General features: G+C 40.6%; 1 protein-coding gene across 3 annotated transcripts; it reads left to right on the top strand.

The window, feature by feature from the left end:
- The first annotated feature begins 1,763 nt into the window (after positions 1 to 1,763).
- Positions 1,764 to 18,310, top strand: ZBTB11 (zinc finger and BTB domain containing 11). 3 transcript variants are annotated; one of them, XM_075168269.1, is made up of 12 exons: positions 2,183 to 2,262; positions 2,473 to 2,619; positions 4,626 to 4,861; positions 5,533 to 5,764; positions 6,943 to 7,757; positions 10,157 to 10,336; positions 10,837 to 11,073; positions 11,462 to 11,606; positions 12,697 to 12,814; positions 15,360 to 15,518; positions 16,000 to 16,175; positions 17,532 to 18,310. In XM_075168269.1, the coding sequence occupies exons 3-12, from the start codon at positions 4,718 to 4,720 to the stop codon at positions 18,056 to 18,058; spliced, it is 2,733 nt and encodes a 910-aa protein (XP_075024370.1). In that variant the 5' UTR covers positions 2,183 to 2,262; positions 2,473 to 2,619; positions 4,626 to 4,717; the 3' UTR covers positions 18,059 to 18,310. The 3 variants fall into 3 exon arrangements, with proteins under 3 accessions (XP_075024359.1, XP_075024381.1, XP_075024370.1); XM_075168258.1 differs by lacking the exon at positions 2,473 to 2,619 and having other exon boundaries at positions 1,764 to 2,262; XM_075168280.1 differs by lacking the exon at positions 2,473 to 2,619 and having other exon boundaries at positions 1,764 to 2,262; positions 17,443 to 17,532.
- Positions 18,311 to 20,611: the final 2,301 nt, after the last annotated feature.

Raw genomic sequence — 20,611 nt, 5'->3', positions numbered from 1 at the left:
CACAGCAATTCTTTTACTCTTCCTTGCTGTTTATTCATGAGTTCTGTCTGATACGGTGAGACAAGTAAAGAATAACAGCCCATCAGGTTACTCCTCCCACAAGCTATACTTCAAGTGAATGAGGCAGGCTGTTCAGAGCAGGGCGTTAACCTGGTGTAACTGTACATTATTCAGGTCAAGCATAGGTATAATGCAATGGATTAACACAGAAATTAATAAATTAAAAGTCCTTGTGTTTATCTAACGCAATGTAATTGATTCTCTATTAAATGTTTATTTTTTAAATTTATTTATATTATTCAAAATTGAATACTTAAATTTTTCATAGACCCACAGAATAATTTAGGTTGAAAAGGACCTCCAGAGATCATCTACTCCAACCCCTTCTTCAAAGTAAGTCTATTTAGATCACGTTGCTGAGGGCTGTATCCAGCTGACTCTTGAACAACTGCAAAGACAGAGGTTCCACAACCTTTTAGAGTAACTTGTTCCACTATTTGACCATCACCATGGTTTATAAAAAAGATAAAAAACCCCTTATATATAACTAGAATTTCCTGTGTTCTAACCTGTGTCTGTTGCCTATTGCTATGCAACTTTGCGAAGTTTGCCTCCTCTCTATCCTCTGGTGAGGTAGCTGTGGACAGCAGCAAGGTCCTCACGAAGCCTTCCGTTTTTAAAGCTGAAAAACCCCGGCGCTCAGCCTCGCCTTGTCCCTCACGCTCTGATCCCTGATCACCATCTTTGCAGCCTTCTGCCAGACTCGCTCTATCCAGTCAGTACCTTTGTATTTGGGGGATCACAGCACTCCAGACGCCATCTTGCAGGTACTAAGCATGAGGGTAGGGTTGATGCCTGCCTAGGCGTGGGCGTCCTGCGGCTGCTGCGTTTTGTGTCTCTGTTATGGGTGTAAAACAAAATAAGGTCAGAACTTGGCAGTTGAAGTTCAAAAGATTTTCTTTTTTTCCTTTTACAAATAAAAAAACCCACGCTCAACACACTGAAGCGTAGCTGCCACGCCACCCTGCCCGTGCTGGTGCAGCTGTCACCAGCAGTGCTGCTCCTGATGGGTATGCCCACACTGCAACGTGAAATCACACTTCCAATTTTCTCGTAGCTCCTACTCCCGAGGCAATTCTGAAGTGGAGGCTGCCCGTTTCGGAGCTAGGGCTAGAAAGATACTTATCCGGGAGCATCCCGCTTCCCAGCGCGATGGCCGCGCCCGCCCTCACAGGCTTTGCCCGGCTCTAAGATGGCCGCCCCAGCCTTCCGCCCGGCCTCCCCTTTGCCCGGTTCCAAAATGGCGGCTTTGTCCCCCCCCCTACGAGCTGCGCCTTCCCTGCGCACACGCCCCTCCTCCCGCCCCCTCCCCTGTGCGCGGGCTTCTGACCTCACTTCCTCTTGTGCAGCAGCCATTTTGTCTTTCCGTCGCTGCTGCTGCCCGAGCTTCTCCCTCCCACCCGCCGCCGCTGGCTGCGAAACTCCAGTTCCCCCCCGGGCCTGGCTCCCGCCGGACCCGCCGCCCGCCGGCCGCGCTCTCCGGCCTCCCCGCGCCTGGGCGAGGGGCCGGCGGAGGCGCGGGAGGCCCCGATCCTCCTTCCCTCGGCGGCGCACGCTCTCCTTGCCCCGGGAGGCGCCTCCGCAGCCCCACGGACCCCCCGGCGAGGGCCGGGGCGCCTCTCCCCCCCACGGGCCCGCCGCATGTGACTGGCCCGGGCGGGCCCCGTCCCGCGCGGAGACGCTGCCCGGCAGCCGCCTCCGCCCCGGGGGCGAGAGCCTGACCCGCCTCCCCCCCTACCCGCCCGCCGAGAGCGGCGTGCCCAGCATCCTGCCCTTGCCCGGCGGCGAGGGGGCGAGCCCGGCGTGCCTCCGAGGGCGCGGGGGAGCCGAGCGGAGGCCGCCCCTTCCCCCCCTCCGTCCTCCTGCTGCCCCTCTCCCGCCCCGGCCCCGCCATGTCCAGCGAGGAGAGCTACCTGGCCATCCTGCGCTACCTGACCAACGAGCGGGAGCCCTACGCGCCGGGGACGGAGGGCAATGCCAAGCGGAAGATCCGTAAGGCGGCCGCCTGCTACGTGGTGCGCGGCGGCACCCTCTACTACCAGCGGCGGCAGCGGGACCAGCAGCGCTTCGCCGAGCTCGAGGTGGTGCTGCAGGCCGAGCGCCGCGCCCGCCTCATCCGCGCCGCCCACCTGGCGCCCGACGGCGCCCACCGCACCCGCCTGCAGACCTGGCAGGGGCTCTCGCAGAAGTACTGGTGGCGAGGTGAGCGGGACCGGCGGGGGGAGAAGCCGAACCGGGGAGGCGGGGGCGGGGGGAGAAGGCAGCTGGCGGTGCCGGGGTCGCGGCCGCGGCTGGGTCGGTGGCCCGGGTTTGGGAGGGGGGTGGCTGTGTAGCCTCCCCGGAGGAAGCAGGAGGGGACCGGCTGTCGCTCACTGGCCGACGGGTGCCTTGAAACGCTCCATCTGAACGCAGGTCGTCTGTAGGCTGCCACGGTGGGTCACTGGTGACGCCTTGGTCAGCACAGTGTCCTGTGGCTTCTCAGCAGTAGTGGTACTTTGAGTATATGGAAACGCAGAGCATGACTGTCCCCATCCAAGCATTGCATACAGCCTGCTTAAGGTAGCCGTTTCTCAACTTGTACGCTTTGTATAGGGCGATAATCCATTCCGTGTGACCTAGTTCAGCTTTTAACCTCATAATACCTTTTCCAGCTAGCATGTGGATGGTATTCACGTTTAAATAGTTCGTAGTCCTTGCACTCATTGTTATATTTGTCTCTTTCTTCCAATGAGAAGCCGAAAAGACCAAACTAATTCTCAGTTGGGTCCTGGGCGATGTCATAGCCATTAGAAACAGTAGTATGAACATCGATAATTCCCAATCGGGGCCTTCTTTTGGCTGAGCCAATGACTTGGTATCTGTGTTCCCTTTGGGTTTGGTGTTCTGCTTTTAGTCTGATGTATCCATTAAATAAATATCCTGCTTTTCAGTTGCCCAGGGCCCATCTTCTGTTTGTACTGCTTCTCTTATTCTGCTTTTTTCATCCATCAGTCAACAAGTCTGCCATTTCAGCTTTAGTTTTCCCTATCTTAATTTGGAGGCTTTTTGCTCTAGCTGCAGCCCATCCTACCAGTCCAGATCTCATTGACTTGAAGATCTTTGATGTGAAAAAGGATTTGGTGTCTTGAAGTTGATACCTCTGTTCTGGATGGTGGTCTCCTTGCCTTTATCTGGGTTCTCATCGTCTGCCCAATATTGGACTCTTCTAGCATCTACTGTCATCCTATGCTGGAAACTTCCTTAATGGACTTCAGTATATCTACTGTTCGTCAGAAGAGGGCATTCTGTATTCTGCATCTTATTGGTTACCTTTATTTGCACAACTTTTATTCTTTTATTTCTATTGCACTGAGAATACTAAAATTCATGCCCATTATGTTTCTTATCTGTGTCTCCTTTAAAACATTGGTTTCCCCTGCCATTATAATACTTTTCTGCTGCTAGTGGACAGCAGCTTTGACCCAGTCATCATCCTGAGATGGGTGCCAGTCTGTTGTCTCTGTCTGCTCTGCAGCTGAGAAGCAATGGGCTGGAGTGTGGCCCAGTGGCCAGGAAGGGTGTTAGATATGTGATTTGAAGACCAGAGACCTTCTGTCCTGAGAACTAGCCCTGGTTTCAGATGAAATCAAGGAAACGTAAAAATGTTTGAAAAGGGCCAGAATGGGTTGGAATGTCTTGGGTTGACCGAAGTCTGTGTTTTCCTGATCCTTACAGAGATATGTATGTAATGATAGTGCATCTCATGCTCTGAAAAGGTGTAGGCAGTGCAAGTCTAACTCTATGTCAGCCAAGTTTTTAAGCTGTGCTAGATTTTGAACTATAGAGACATGGCGGCTGTTATGTATACTTTTATATTGTCCTAGTGAAGAAAATATGTTATGTATACTTTTATATTGTCCTAGTGAAGAAAATGAATTTGCGTTGAAAGCCGTACACTGAAAATGCCTTGGTACCTGGAAGAGGACCCTGAGCTTAGGAACTATTGAGTATCTAAAATCATTTAGTTGCACTGGTTAAAGTACTGGTGGGAAATTAATTCCTTTAAATCGCAAAATCATAAGCAATTGATTTAAATCGGTGTTAATAATACATATCAGTGTCACTGCATGTAACACAGTTGGTCCCAATTTTGCAAAAGCCCTTAGGTGAGCCTTCCAATTCATCTCTCCTTCAGTAAAGACAAGCTGAGATCCACTTGTGTGGGCTAAATGCAGGATTAGGTTACAGCTTTCATTGTCTTGGGATTCTTAGGGTGAATGTGTAAATACAAATATTTTTTCTAGCCTTAAAAATCTTTCTAGGAGGATCTGCTTGATCTAGTGACGTTCTAAGTGTTCTATCTCAGATTAATGATGGATTACAGTGGTGACGTACAATATCATACAATGGTGTGAGAGAAGCAGAACTGGTAAAAAGAAGTCAGAGAAGGAAAGTGTAGGTGACTGACTTCATTTTTCTCAGTAAGTGTGTAATGTTGTTTTGCTAATCACCTACCGATTTAATTATGTGTTTAAGGTAAAGAATAAAGATTAGAAGCCTAATTAAGCTCCATTAATTTTTCTTAGGTATTCTTAAGCAGGTTAAAGATTACATTAAAGAATGCAGCAAGTGCCAGGAAAAGCTAGATCGCTCTAGATCTCTGTCAGATCCTTCTGAAATGTTGGAGGAACTAGGACTGGATGCAAAATCTCATGAAGACAGTAATGAAACAGATGATGAATTGAGTAATACGGCATCAATCCCAGCTGCATCCCCAAAGCCTGTGAAGAAGAAGCCAATAGCGAAGCATGAGCTTGTATTTGTAAGTATCACTGTTTACATCTGAATTTATTTAAGATGTTTGTTAATGCGTTCTTAGTCACATACTTATTTTCCATTGTTGTGATAATCCTGTAATAATAAGATGCCATAAATTTTGCCAAAGATATTCAATATGTGGAAACGAGTTGCTGGTATATATGACATGAAATTAATTGTAGTATGTCATCTTTGGAAAATAAAATCACCCCGACTCCTATTTATGCATATAGGACCCAAGGGAAAATGAATTGCAAAAGTATAAGTAGTAAAGCATCACATACAAGATTCTCATGGAATCTATATCTGTTCCTTAATAAATGATGCTATATCTATATATAAAATTCTTGTTGATAACTGGGGGCTCATATGCTTGTAAAGACTTCTGAATCTAGAAATCGTTTCAGACTGTAGCATTGAAAAATATGGCCAAAGAACTGTTTGAATATCCGTGTCTTCCCATTTTTCCAGTTGTCTGTTTTAACTGCGTTTGGAGGGAGGGTGAAACTTGACGCGTTTAAAAAAAGAAAACAATAGTAGAGTTAAGCTGTATATTATACAGGCTTGAACTGATCGTACAATTGCAGAAAATAATCCTTTTCTGTGTTTCAGTGTGAATGCTTAAAAAGGCACAGTCTAAATGTAATGAAGTTCTCATAATGTTGTTTATGACAGGTTGACAGTAAGGGCCTTGTGAAGCAGTCATCTTCCAAACATTGTCTGTCAGTCTTAAACCAACTGAATCAGCAGAGGCTTTCCAATCAGTTCTGTGATGTGACTCTGCTGATTGAAGGAGAGGAGTACAAAGCTCACAAATCTGTCTTGGCAGCCAACAGCGAGTACTTCCGAGAGCTCTTCATTGAAAAGGGAGCTGTCTCTAGTCATGAAGCTGTAGTGGATCTGTCAGGTGAATTGTTGTGGGTTTCAAAGCTAGAAATCATAATATTCTAAGTAAGGTGTACAGTATTTGATTCAGTCTTTTTTCAGTGTTCAAGACAACCAAATATTTTATCTCGCTTTTTTCTCTCTTTTAATCTAAAAGTATTTTGTGTGGATTTTAATGCTAAAGTGATCACTCTAGTTTTGCATAATCTGATCTTCCGTATTGATTGGACTATGGGATTTCATCTTAAAATTTCTGAGAAGCTTTGGATTGATTTTTACCTTGCTTAGGCGCGTTTTCTCCTTGTATTAGACACAAACATTAACAAAGGGAACATAATCAAATGCTTGAAAACATCAAGAGGGGATGTTGACTAGCTTTTCAGAGAGCTGTTTAGCTGAACAAATACTAATTTTTTTCTTATGGCCGTGAAACGCTATTATACATGTTTCTGCTTATTTTTCAAACCTTCTGGTACCTTAAAGATAGGAGATGATCCTAAAATAAATGTTCTAAAAATAGCCTTGTAGTGATGAAGAATACTGTACAGAACATAATGCCTGCTGCGTTGCTTTCTCATTAGTTTCTTAACTGTGTCTGTCTCTGCATGAACAATAAACATGTGTGAACGATAGATTTCTAGTATGATGGTCCAGAAGGTCCCCCAAATTAAATATTTGATTTATGATTTACAGAACTGTGGAAAATTATACGAAATGCTCATTCTTAAGCATTTCTATCTATATATCCATACCTTTATTTTTTTCATTAGCCACTTTCTTGCCTTATTTTTCTGCCACATCAGTTGTTACTTAAGTCCTGACTATTTTCTGAATGTAGCAGGTCCAGAAAGACTTTTGTTAAATTAGGGTTGATCTGCTTCAAAAATGTTGTGGCTCTCCTAGCATCCTGAAACATTCTTCTAGAGAATTTTGTTGTGAAACTACCTCAAGTCTACTTACTTATTGGAAAAGTTGTCTGAGCTTACTTCCACATAGAAAATACACAAGGAGGACGCTTTTGCGTAAATGACTATGAATTGAGTGCCAGTGGAGGGGCTTTAATGTTACCTGCAAGTGTGTTTCGCTCTAAATTTCAGACTTAACCGTGTCAAAGGTGAACTGTTGTATCTATCATGGGGTATTTTGCTGTAATTCGGGGTCATCAGTGTTTGCTCTAATCTCTTGTTTTATTCCTGGTAGGGTTCTGCAAGTCCAGTTTCCTGCCTCTGTTGGAATTTGCTTACACTTCAGAATTAACTTTTGACTTCTGTAGTATGGCAGAAGTGGCCATGCTTGCCCGGCATCTCTTCATGTCAGAGGTCCTCGAAATCTGTGAAAATGTACACAAACAGATGGAAGAGAAACAAATTACGGTGTACCAAAAGGGAGATATTCAAACAGTAGAGTCCACACAAAATTTAGCAGAGCAGACTGAAGTTGAGACGCAGCCCGTGGACGGCGCTGAGCGACCTGAGCTCGCAGCCAGTGAAATGCCAGTAGCTGTGAATGGAGCTCCTTCCTCTGCTGGGACAGAGGAGGCGGCAGCACCCCAGCTTGACCTCCTGCCCCCAGAGCCTGCGGAGGCCGCTCCGGATGATCTTTCGAAGGCTGTGGAGCAATGTGAAACAACTGAAAATTATGTCAAGATGGAGCTGCTGGAGAGCTTTTCAAATAGCACTATGTCTGTCGTAGAGACTGAGCCGTCGGCTCTGGAAGCCATGGACACACAAAGTCAAGCAGAAATTGAGACAGATCAAAACGAAAGTGGTAAAGCAAATGTGGACACTGCTTCTGAAGATTCCTCAGAAACACTCAAGCGAAAACGTGGAAGGCAAAGTAAAGAACAGAGCATTTCAGTTTCACAACCGGAAAGCCTAGCTTCCAGCCAAGATGATACTTACAAAAGCAAGCTTCGCCAGCGTTCTGTTAGTGAAGGGGGATACATCAGATTGCATAAAGGAATTGAAAAAAAACTGCAAAATAGAAAGACAAATCCTAAATCTGCAATACAGCAGGTATTCTATCTGTCTTTAGGCCTGTTGTCAGTAATCGTCCAGTGTTTCGAGACCAATCTGAAAAGACTGTTTCCCGGTTCCAAGCATTGTCTGGCAAATGTGGTTCTTTTTTGAGCGATTAACATTACTGCAAACCAAAGTAACTTCTAAGATGTGACAGTTGTGGGAAAAAAAAACAAAACAAAACAAAACATTGGCGTCAAAATTCCTTCCATATTGAAGATCTTTAGAATGCTCAGTGACCTTAGCCCAGCTTGAGTATCTTCTCACAGCTTCTTATGGTTGGACAGAAGGTGTATCTTCTCCCTAAAATTCTTAATGATCTGGGAATTTAATTCTTAACTAGCATGTGTGTATGTCAGTCATAGACAAATGTATTTATCTATTAGAGAAGTGAGACCCTACGTTTGTTAAGACTTGAAAACAGAGCATTGGGGATGAAAAATTTGACATCCTATGTAGATCTTAAGACATAGTCATAAGTCACAATAGTGCAGTCTTGCTACCTTCAAACTGGGGTCAGTTCAGGAAAAAAAAAAGGTATTAAAAACTCTAACACTCAGACATACTAAATGTTTAGTAATTGAAGTAGTTGTTTCAATTTTTTTTATTTTTTTTTTTAATGAAAGGATCTTCTTACTTTTTCCCCTTCAGGAGCCTTTCTTCTTTTAGTGCCTGTGGATAGCTGACATTCACCTCACTGAGCATTAATACATTTGGTTTTGTGACAGAGTACGCTTTGCCTTACTCATTGCACGTTGGCTAAATCTTGCGAAGAAGTGTTAATTTCCAGAGGTGTTCTGTGAGCCGTTTACATACTAGAGCCATCAGTCCCACACGCAGGGGAGTAATATCATTACAACACCCTCGTAGATAGAAATTTTAGTATTGGTCTCTCTTTACAGATGGACAGCTTAAAGCCCAAATGTTAAAACTAGCACAATCAAAATATTTGAGCAACCTATTTATGATGGTTGGAGAATGACAAGTTTTTGTTCTGTTTTGGGACGGGGAATATCTATCTTCAGGAACAGCTCCTGTTAACTTATTTTGCAGTTTTTAAATCTGGCCCCTTGACAGATGGGGTCTACAGACAGCGGCCACCTATGGAAAAGAGAAATTGGTTTAGATAATTGCTCAGGATTGGACTCAGGAATAAGTTTCTGCTTTCCTAACTCATTTCATAGCTTTTAGCATTTTTGCCTTATGCATCCCTCAACTCCCCTCCATGGCACTGGATGTCGTATAAGCATTGGGAAGGAGACGCTCCTTTCAGAGTTCCCAGTTTTGATGCTGGAAGAATAACAAGAAAGAGAGGAGGTTGCAGGAAAAGTGCTGCTGACTTTTGAATTACAGTAATTGCAGTTGGCATGGAGGTGTTGGGGATGAAGCATGCTTTGTATGAATGGATTATTTTCCAAGCTCTTACTATTCATCTACTGAACAAAATCATTTCTGTGGCTTCGCAATTTAGCCAAGTTTGCGTAAGTTTTCAGAGCAACAGCAAAATTAAAAAAAAAATCAAAATGTTGTCCCTGTGTTGAGTTTCAGTTTGTTTTTGAGAGACATGGAAGGGCTAGCATATTTTCAGAAACTGTTAGATACCTCATTTCTTGAGAGAACAGGAAGAAGAAATGGGGGTGCTTGTACTTTTTTCCCTTGCCTTGTTCTCAGAAACCTGAAGGGGAGATAACTGACACAGGAAATTTCAGCCTGACCACTTAAAATCTGGCTGTTAAAGAATTTGACAGCAAGTTTCTACAAAGGAAAACAAGATTATCAGCTCCAGGTAGCACTGCCAATAGTGCCTAAGAAAAAACCACTACTGCCTAAAAAAAAAAAAACCACTAGTAAAGTTGGAATGCTCTTAACCAGAAAGAACTTTGCTTAAATACTGTAAATTTTTTTACAGGTTATTAGTAACTCAGTTTTTCCTGGCTGGTAAAAATGAATAAGGCCACTTTTTTTTTAATCTGATAACTTTTGTAGTAAAGCAAATGTAAATCCTGAAGAGGGAAGTTGGAGTTTAGGAGAGGGTTGGAAACGTGGTAGGAATTGTGACTGGCAGTACTTTGTGGTTCCTCTGTAACTATCCCTTAGCTCTCACTTAGGCAGTTAGTCAGGGCTGAGTAGATAGTTGTCTCTGAACTGGTAAGTCATTTTCTGCCTATAATTATAGTCAGTTTATGGTTTTAAAACAAAACCAGTTTTTCACCCACCATGAGATCTGTAGTTTTGCAGTGAACTGAAACGGGTTAACTGTGTAGCAGCTAAGTAAACTGAGCAAAATTAGGTGGTATTATAGTAACACACAGAAACAGCTTTTAGTACTAACTTGTAGAGGAAGTATGAAATACAGCGTAGTAAAGTTATTCAAGGGTTATGTTTTTCCAACTTAGGTTGCCATGAAGCTGGTACAAAGAGGGAAAAAAATGAAACAGCCCAAAAGAGATACCACGGAAAATAATGAAGTAGAAGCTCAGCACAAATGCACTGAGTGTGGAATGGTGTTCCAGCGGCGCTATGCACTTATAATGCACACACTGAAACATGAAAGATCTAAAGATTATAAGTGCCCAGTAAGTTGGGGTTTTTTGGCCTGTAAACTTCCCTCTTCATGAAAATTCATTCAGTAATGACATTAGTAATTATTTTTGTTGCCTTTTTTTCGTACATGTATTTATTTTTCTTATGGATTTCAGAGATGGATGCAGCCCTGATCTGGATGGGGTGGGGTAAAATGTGGTGCAGTCACATTGCCTGACAGCACCGTGGGAGTACGCTTGCTGCTCAAGGCAGTGCTGGCCTGGGCTTTACTTTTAACCTTACCAGTAAATTTGCAACTGTGTTTAGATTAGCGTGGAGGTTAGCCTCATTGGGAAGTGATCAGTGGTTCTGTCAGTAGCCATAAAATTCAAAATTTACAGCTATTAATTAACCTGAGATAAAATGCCTATTGGAGTCAGGTTATAGACCTAGCTAATCATATTACTATACTTAAAACTTTTGATTACCTTTTTTTTTTAAATAATTTTGGAGTATTAAATGCAAAGTAAAGTTGTACTATTTTCTTTCCCAGTTGTGTAAAAAAGAATTCCAGTATGGTGCCTCCCTGCGAGCCCATCTTGTCCGGCACACTCGGAAGACCGAAGTGAACACTGCAGCTGCTAGTGTAGAAGAGACAGGCGTGTCTTCGGTGAAAGGGAGAACTAAACGGGAATTTATATGTGATATATGTGGGAGAACTCTACCTAAGCTCTATTCTCTCAGAATACATATGCTCAAACATACAGGTGTAAAACCACATGCATGCAAGGTAAAGAGAAAGTCCTTTTACTCTGTAATCAAATTAGTAATGTTTTCTTGATATTTTAGTATTGACACTCTGTCCTAAAATTTAGGTTAATTTAGGTCACTTCAGAATGGGGAAAACTACTGTAACATTCCTGATGAAAATTCTTGTAGTCCAAGACTGAGAAAACTAGAATGAAGTTGAATCATGAAAGTTCATATTCCTGTGTCTAGAAGAATGTCTTCCCTTGAGTATTCTTTTTTAACGGACCAGTTCTGCTACTGGTGCAAAATCACAGGCTTGGCCGTCCTGGTTCCCAAGAAATACAGGAGGTTTTGTTGTGTTTGAAGTTGAACACCTATTACATAATGAGTTTTATTTGTCCTATTCCACCGGATATGGATTTTTTTAGGTTTGTGGAAAGACCTTTACATATAAGCATGGATTAAAAATGCACTTAGCCCTCCATGAAGTACAGAAACAGTTCAAGTGTGACTTGTGTGAAAAGTCTTTTGTCACAAAAAGAAGTCTTCAGGAACACATGAGCATTCATACAGGTAAGCGATGAGAAAGAGGATCCTTTTACTTTGGTTGGCTATTGTATGCTGCTGAACTTTAACATTGTTCTTCAGTGTCAAAGGAACTGTTTAAAAAAATAAATAGTAGTTTCTCCTTTTTCTTCTACTGGTCAGGCAGCTGAGATAGAGGTAAGTAGTCATTTTACATTTATTTTCTGGGCTTGCTTTACCATAGCTTAATGTTGTTATGCAAATGTTCTATACAAGAACAGGGAATCATGGTTGGTCTGTTCCTATGTTTTTATGTACGTATTTATGCCTCTATCATGTCAATTCAACAAAGATAGGCAACAGGCTGGAATGTTCTGGAGCACTTGCTCTTCCAGCCTATCCTTTCAGAGGAAAACATGCTAAGTTAAATCTCTGAGAATCTCCATATATGTTTTACAAGACTTGCTGTACTAATACTGAAATTTTATAAAAAAAACTAGTATCTTGAAAGATCTTAGCATGTGAAAGATGACAATATAATAATTTAATACAAGCAGAGTTTTAAAATTGTGATGTGTAGAAATTGTCTGTGTTTCTTGTTTCCCGAGCGGGGCGGAATCAGAAGTAAGAGACTGTTTCTGTTAAGACAATTTGTTCCAGAAATGAAGGAGTTTATATTAGTACTCAGCGCTCCTACATTGATGAATTGGAGCGCAAAACTTTTATTTTAAGGTGGTGTTCCACAAATTCAAGATGTAAGTCATCTGCAAGCAATGCTGCGTTGCTGGAGAAGTTGCATGTTATATGAACACAGGCAATTGAGTTTTTTTCACACAGAGGGCACTTTTATAGGCTGTTCACATTTCATGACTAATTAGTAGCTGCAATGTTGTACCTATATTTAAAAACATGCAATAAAGTAATTCAGAGTTGCTACTCCCCCCTCTGTGTATTACTACATTGGCACATACAAAATACACTTAAAAATTCCATCTGTGTGTAATTAAACCAACTTCTCTTTGTAGCACTGCTCTGATTACTTAAGATAAATTATATGAGAAGAAAAAAACACTCTCACAAAGCACTCCAGAGATATGGAGGCCTGGCTTCGTAACATGTTTTGTTTTGTTTTTGTCAGGAGAATCCAAGTATCTTTGTTCCATCTGTGGAAAATCTTTCCACAGGGCATCAGGACTCAGTAAACACATAAAGAAACACCAGCCAAAGCCTGAAGTTCGTGGATATCAGTGTACTCAGTAAGTTGGCTGGTGGTTTTTTTTTGGTGGGCTTTTTTTCTTAACATTAATGATCCTAGTAATTTTAAAGATTAAAAGCAGCTCGTTGTAGCATCAAGCTGTTCACTGGCCTGGAATAAGACACTTAATGCATAAGTGTCTTATAATAAAAATATGTAATATATAATATAACAAAAAATGCACTTTTGTTAATACACACATTGGAGAGCAAAAGCTTGATTTTTAACTGTTACCTAGCTTTGGTTTCATACGGTTGTTTCTTAATGAGTGTGTTTGCACTTGTAGCAGTAATCAGTAGCTATGTGGATTTAAAGCTCCCTGTAGGACAGATAGAAGAGTGGTAAGCCTGTCAGAGGTGAAGTGTCTTCAGCTTATTCTTGCTCTTTTTTACTGTGATAGCTGATTTCAGTTCAATTTGAAAATTTTCTGTACGGTCTACAATGTTATGTACTTGTGAGTACTGCAATACACACTGTTTTTAGCAAACAGCTCTGCAGGAACATCATAAATTAAAACTCATTGATTATTGCAGTTAACTTGATTATAAAACTTATATGACCACTTAAATATCTGTGCATTATGGACTTTAGTTTAGCAGAAACTCTGTAACTGGAAAGAGTGTGTCTCCTAGTGCGTTAGGAAAACATGGATACTTTTTCTATGACCAAGCAGACTATGGGAGAACCTTTCAAGTGACCTGCAAAAGCACAAATGGTGCTTGATTTCCAAACTGTCAATTAGGTCTCTGGAAAACTCTCTCAGGTATTAAGAGGGGTTGTACAATTTATATGATTGCTTGTATGCAACTCATGGTTTTAATGAAAGCTTTAATCTAAAGTATTGTTTTAAATATCTCTGGTAGTGTTGCTGTGTGCTAGCAAAAATAATATTTTCTAACTGCTGAAAACTCACTTTGATTCTGTCAGCAATGTTTTTATTTAGTGCTTTGTAATGCTAAAAATATCCATCTTAGAAATACAAAGAATAGAGTTAATAGGGTTCACAAAAGGGACAGAACTGTTTAATGAAACATACTAGGGAAGGCAATTTTGATTTTGAAGGAGAAATATATTTTAAAAAATAGAATTTTTTTTTTTTTTTTTTTTAACTCAAGGCAATACAGTCATGGATGCAAAAGATTACCTTGACAGAGAAGATATTTTGATTCCCCAACTCCTTCAAAACAGACACGGTCCTTGTTTCTTCTACAGTGAAGATCTCTACTAAGAATACAATTCATGTTGTCACAAATGGTTTAGAGAGCTTCACTAAGCAATAACCAGACTTCAGTTTTCTAGTTTGGTGGCTTGGTGTGTAAATCTCCCTGCCAGGCTTGAGTTTGAGCTTCTGGCCCAGTCGAACAAAGCTTAACATGAGTTATTTTCCTGAAATGTTTGTGGAAGTTTTCCAGTGAAGTAGATACTCGATTAAATTGCAGTAGTGCGTGAGAGTGTCAGAGGGTGGTGGTGGTGGTGGCTGCTTGAGTTTTTTACTTCTCTAATGATTTTTCCAAATATGCAATCCTTGAGGGGAGAGCACCAAGTGCTATTCTTTTTTTTTTTTTTTTTTTTTTCTTTTCCTCAAAAGCAACGGCGGCTTTTTTCCCTCTCCAGAATGCCCATTCTTCCGGAAATGTAATATTAAAAATTTTACTCCTGTATGGCAGCTTTTTTCTTTCCAGATTCCACTGGAGATTGGGAATTCTGAGATTCCCTGATTCCAGAGGTTGATCAGCTGTAGAAGGTGAATCCTCCACCTTTGCTTGCTGGCATTTCTCTGCCTCTGTCCTTTCTTGAGTCATACAGGTATATGATGTTACATGAGGAAGAGATGCAGGTGATCCGGCAAAGATGTCTGAAGAGCAGAATTTCTTTCAAAGGGAGAAAGCGTGTCTTTGATTAGACTGACCTCTGTAGTTTTCATACCAAGAGGAGCTAGTGATTTGTAATTTTATATAGTCATACTATGGCAAGGTATAAGTGAAGGAAGACTAGGAATTTGCCTGGCTTTAGATGTATACAAACAGCAAGCCAAAGAATGAGTATCACTACTTTCAGATGCTTTCTTCTAGGATTCTGAATTTGGTTTTTAATATCTAAAAAATACATTTGAGCATTACAAACAACAAATCCCAGTTATCTTTGTATCAATAACTAATCCTCTTTGGTTAAGAGAAGAAACAGCTGTTACTATCCTCATAAGGATGGTAACGTAATGCAAATATAATACAAATTTTTTATGTCTTCCAGTGGGTTTGCCTTTGATTATTCCCCATAAAAATAACAGAAAGAATATAATTACCCGTAACAGACAAAAGTGTTTCAGAGGTCCTCAAATTATATTCCAGACTTTCAGATAAGCTGCTGTTCCTTTTAATGTTCCCCAGTTTGGAAAGGGATTGTGCTTTATATAGATATTGGTGATACAATAGGTGTTGTCTTCTCAAAGTCTTCAGTTGCCATTAAAGAAGAGGGTTCCAGTGCCTTTGAAATCAGGATCACCAAGATCTTTCTTATACGGGATGCTAAAACCTTTACTGTTACAGGTGTGAAAAGAGTTTCTATGAAGCTCGAGATCTTCGGCAGCATATGAATAAACATTTAGGTGTGAAGCCATTTCAATGTCAGTTCTGTGGAAAATGTTATAGTTGGAAGAAAGACTGGTATTCTCATGTGAAGTCTCATTCTGTCACAGACCCTTACAGGTAAGAGGAAATTCATTTAACAACTGAAATGTACTGATCAACAGGAGGTTATACAGATCCACAGCCAGTCAACAAGGAGCTGCCATTGTTAAAGTACCACTTGATTGATGTTGGCTGGGGTCTTGTGTACTTGAGAGCGGATGGGTGACTTCAGATAGTGTGGTCCAACTGTTAACCTGCTGGCACAATCCTGGAACTAATACATATGAAGTTGTAAGAGGATAAATATAATTGATGACGTTAGAAATGCTTTGTATGTGATCTCATTTCTCTAGAATGGTAGGTGGAAGCTTTGTGGCTGTGAATAAGAGAAAATGTAGCTCAGTCCAAGAATATTATTTCTAATTATGGAACTACTTGTCATACGATACAGTATTCCATTAAACTTTGCCTACTATAATTAAAGTGCATTTTGATTTAAAAAGCATAACACAAGCAGAGAATAATGGTTTCAACAGATTTCTCACTTAACACATTTTAGGTGTAATATATGTGGTAAAGAATTTTATGAGAAAGCTTTGTACAGAAGACATGTAAAGAAAGCCACACATGGTAAAAAAGGAAGAGCAAAACAAAATCTGGAACGAGTTTGTGAGCATTGCGGCAGAAAATTCACACAACTCCGGGAGTATAGGAGACACATGAACAATCATGAAGGTATGTAGAAAACAAGTAGTCATGACATCCCTCCACCCCTGGTGATTGTTTCTTTGAATCTGTGTGTGTCCTATGTTGCAAGGCGCATAGAAGTTCTTACAGATTCTCCAGTTGGTTTTATGCTAGTCCTGGTTTGTTAACTTGCTTGCAGTGATTCCCAGAAGTGGCTGTTGAGATCTTCCTAAAACTGCAGTCACACACAGAGACAGTGACAATTTGTCCTTCTCAGGACTTTAATGGAAGAGGAACTTTTTTAGAAGTGATTAAAAGATGTATATCTGGCAAAGAATTGGATGTAGGAAAACGTTCTCCAGTTTGAAAGGTGCATGCGGTTGACAAAATATTCTTCAAACAGGAGAGTGATTGGCCTGAATTTAAAAAAAGGACCACTGTTGGAAATTGGTCAGCTTTTTGATTTATAACAAGCAGTAAACTGTATGATCTTTGGGGAAAATATGAAAACATTTTATAATTAAAAAAAAATGTGCATTTTTGTTTTAGATGTGAAGTATGATACTGATTTTTGAGTATTTGGTTATTCCAGCTGTGTTAAAGTCGATATATATACTCCTATCTTGGGGCAAAAACCACTTTCTTGAAGCATGTCTCCTTTTAAAGAGCTGTTATGAATAAATCTCAGAGCTGTCTAACTATTGAAATAGAGATTTTGTGTTTCTTTCTAAACAGAGCAAGTGTCCTGTAATAGGTACCTAGCCTAAATCTACAGTAACTGGAAAACCCAGTATTGAAATAGTGTTTGTCGCCACTTGCACGCCCCATTAGATACTACAGATCACAGAACTCTGGCTTTGTAAGGGAGAATAAGATTATACAAACGTCAGGTGCAGTATTTGAATGTATGCCATGTGGAGGAGGAGGGAAAAAGCCGTAGATGGCGTTATAAGCTAACTAGGGTAAGTGCTGGTTTGACAAGACCTGTATAGTAAGATATACAGAAACAAAGTGTGACTAGGAATGTAAGTGACAAATTCTCTTAAGTAAAACATGGTTTCAGAAAGGCATCACCGGCAAAAAATAATCAGAAATATATTAAGTAGTATGTACTTAAAATAGGGGAGAAACTGCATTAAAAGGAATTTTGAACAGAAAAAGTTTTTAAAAGTAAAATGTTAGATTGGGCAGAGCACTTGTGGAAAATCTTACCATTTAATGTATTATGCTTGCATTATATTGTAGTACAAAAATGGTAAACAAGATCTCTTTCTTACATGGAAAAAGTTATAGTATTTCCTTTGTTCTTTTATAGTGCTGTTCTCCCTGTCACTTCTCATCATCGCTCATGCGTATTTACGAACACTGACGGTCATCTTTTCCTTGCTTTCCCTTTGAGAACAGGTGTGAAGCCATTTGAATGTCTAACTTGCGGAGTAGCCTGGGCTGACGCACGTTCATTGAAGCGTCACGTGAGGACACATACTGGAGAACGACCGTACGTCTGTCCAGTGTGCAATGAAGCTTACATAGATGCCCGGACGCTACGGAAGCACATGACCAAGTTTCATAGGGACTACGTACCCTGCAAAATTATGCTGGAAAAGGATACTCTTCAGTTTCATAACCAGGGGACACAGGTGGAGCATGCCATCAGCATTTTAGCAGCAGACATGCAGGAACAAGAAACTGAGATTAGCGTTGGTGGTGGTGAGATTGAGACTGTGGTAGTGACAGGAGAAACGCTTGAAGCCATCGAAGCAGTCGCAGCTACTGAGGAATGTACATCAGTCTCCACTCTTTCTGACCAAAGCATCATGCAGGTGGTAAATTATGTATTGGCACAACAGCAAGGACAGAAAATGGCTGAAGTGACACAGGCCATTGAAACGGTAGAAGTAGAAGTGGCCCATGTTACAAAGACAGACTGAATATAGTAAATGAGAGAGCAAGAAGGGTGAGGTCTTACGGTCTGGGAGAGCTAAGTATTTAACAGAGGTTTCTGTAGGCTTACAGTGATACCTATTTTCAAACAGTTAATCCCCAGTACTGAATGTCTTGGTGATGAAATACTGCACCATGCATTACAGGGAAAAAGTTAAGATGCTTCAGTGTGGGCCAAGGCTTTGAAGGCTAGGATTTCTGCACTGGCCATAACTGTAAAAAAAAAAAAAAAAAAAGAATAGTAATGTTTTCTGTATCATGGAGTAAGCATCATGCTGTAACTTTTAAAAAACAAAAAGGAAAAACAAAATAGAGAGGCTGCACTAAAAACTAGAAATGCACAGCTATCAGTAGCATTTTTTTACTTTTGTTTTTATGTGCATTTCATCAAGTTTGTGAGCAAATTACCTGTATTGGATTCTGCCTGTTTACTCCCCAAGACAAGGGGATGTTAGAATGCTTCGTGCAGCATGTGCTTCATGCGACATACAGAAAATGTGAGGCTTTCTTCTTTGGGTGGATGCACCATCGGCAGTTAGTGAATCCCAGTTTTGAAGAACTTATTTAAATTCCAGGTCGGTGGGTGGCAGGTCCAAGGTTCAGCAGAACACTGTAAAATGTTTTAAAGCTAAATGGGCAGGGGCCCACTGAAGTCTGAGGAACTGGTTCTCTGGGACAGGTTGTGAATTTAAGTTGACCAGAGGACAGCCCACTGCAGGGAGACTGCTTAGAAAAGTAAACTGCTTTTTATTTGTAAGTGAGGAGCTTACACTTCACCCTCTGTGCACAACCTTGTTTCATTTGATGATGTCCGGTTGCATAAAGGAAGCTATCGCCTGCATTGTTGTATGTATCCAAAGCAGGCAACCTAATGATGGATGTTTCTAATTTTGCATTACATTTGATGTAGAAACTCTCAAATGAAAAAGGTCTGATGGCACGCTGCTTCAGTATATTTACATTCCCAAAGAAGTCCATCTAGTTACGATCTGATCTTGTCTTGTCTCATGTTGAAAGCAGGAACCTGGTAGTTCCCAAATGGGACACATAGCAATATCAGGATAGAGAACTATGAAAATCTTAGTGTGGGGTAAAAATTAATTTTTTCCTAAAATACCAGAGTCTCCAGAAGACCCTATTACTGCTGCTGTAAGAAAATACTTCTGGGGCAAGCAAATTCCCAGTGTTGCACCACATAGATGGAAGAATTCTTACTAGGTTTTCTTGCGAGTAAGCCTGAATTGCAGCCATGCTTGGCCCAAGTTTAAATGTCTCTGATTTAATACCATGAACAGTGCACATCTTAATCTGTAGAAGGTGTGGGTACTTTCATTGCTGTTTGTTTGGGTATTTTTTAAGCAAGAAACATGTCTGTGGAGGTAACTGAATGTGCTATGCACATGAACAATCAGAACTGTATTCTTTAAATAGTTCTAGTCTATAGTATTATCAAATGTTTCCCAACTTTGACAGCAGCAAGATATCCAAGAAGCCGGAAATATTGCAGGGTAAACTTCGTAAATAAAGTTACATGCATATAACTCTGTATTATCTGTGAAACAGATCCACTGAACAAAATTGAAGCAAAACCTGTGACAAAGTAACCACCTCATTTGAATTAGTATTTCTACCTTTCATCTTATTTAACTATTTGAGTATCTGTCTACTAAACTACAGGACGGACTGTTCTTTTTATACTTTGCAAGCGTGTAGATAAGCAGTTGTTGAAAATTTTTTTTAAGCAATATGTAGTTTGAGTTCCTGCCTTGGATCTGAATTAATCTGTAGATGACTATTTCAAAGGTCTTCCTGCAGAGAAGTAATGTAGTTATTTATACATCCTGCAGCCCTTTACAATTGTATTCTTTTCTCATTACTTCTAATGGAGTAAAACTAAAGTGAATACTTAAAAAAAAAAAAAAAAAAAAAAAAAACAAACAAAAAAAACCAACCCAAAAAAACTGCTAGCTCTTGAATTTTTGTATGGTCAAGAATCTGGAGATAGCCATCCTGCTGAAAATTAAAATACTGCCATTATGACTGAAAAAGATTTAAAAGAGCAGTAGGTAAACTTTTAACACTTACTTCAATGTTTGTATCTCACAAATAACTGTGTATTACTAAAGTGAGGAAATGTTCAAGGAAAAATAGCTGTAAATAGTGCGAGAACATTATTTGTATATTTAGTGTGTTACCTTACAAAAAGAATATTACCAGCACCTTAGTTTAATCTTTGGTGCATTTATTTATTTGCCCAACCTATGGAAGAGACAGAAGTGAACCTGAATTTCGGAGCCTAGTTACCCACTGTAAAAATGCTTTAACTGACTTGATGGCCTGCCATTTAAAAACAACAAACAAACAAACAAACAAACAAAAAATCACAAAAAGTTTTTTCCTGAACAAGACTCAGCCAGGAACATCAAAGCTGAATGTTGCGGCACCCCTTTCCCAACATACTGTGCCTTACCTTTTCAGAAGGGCATGAGGTAAGTGGGGAGTGTCACTCTTAGCTTTGCTGTTCCCATATGTGTGAAGTT

The sequence above is a fragment of the Calonectris borealis genome, chromosome 1 (assembly GCF_964195595.1).
Source record: "Calonectris borealis chromosome 1, bCalBor7.hap1.2, whole genome shotgun sequence".
NCBI lineage: Eukaryota > Metazoa > Chordata > Aves > Procellariiformes > Procellariidae > Calonectris > Calonectris borealis.
The sequence above is the reverse complement of the archived record's forward strand: the minus strand, read 5'-3'. Positions and strand labels throughout refer to the sequence as shown.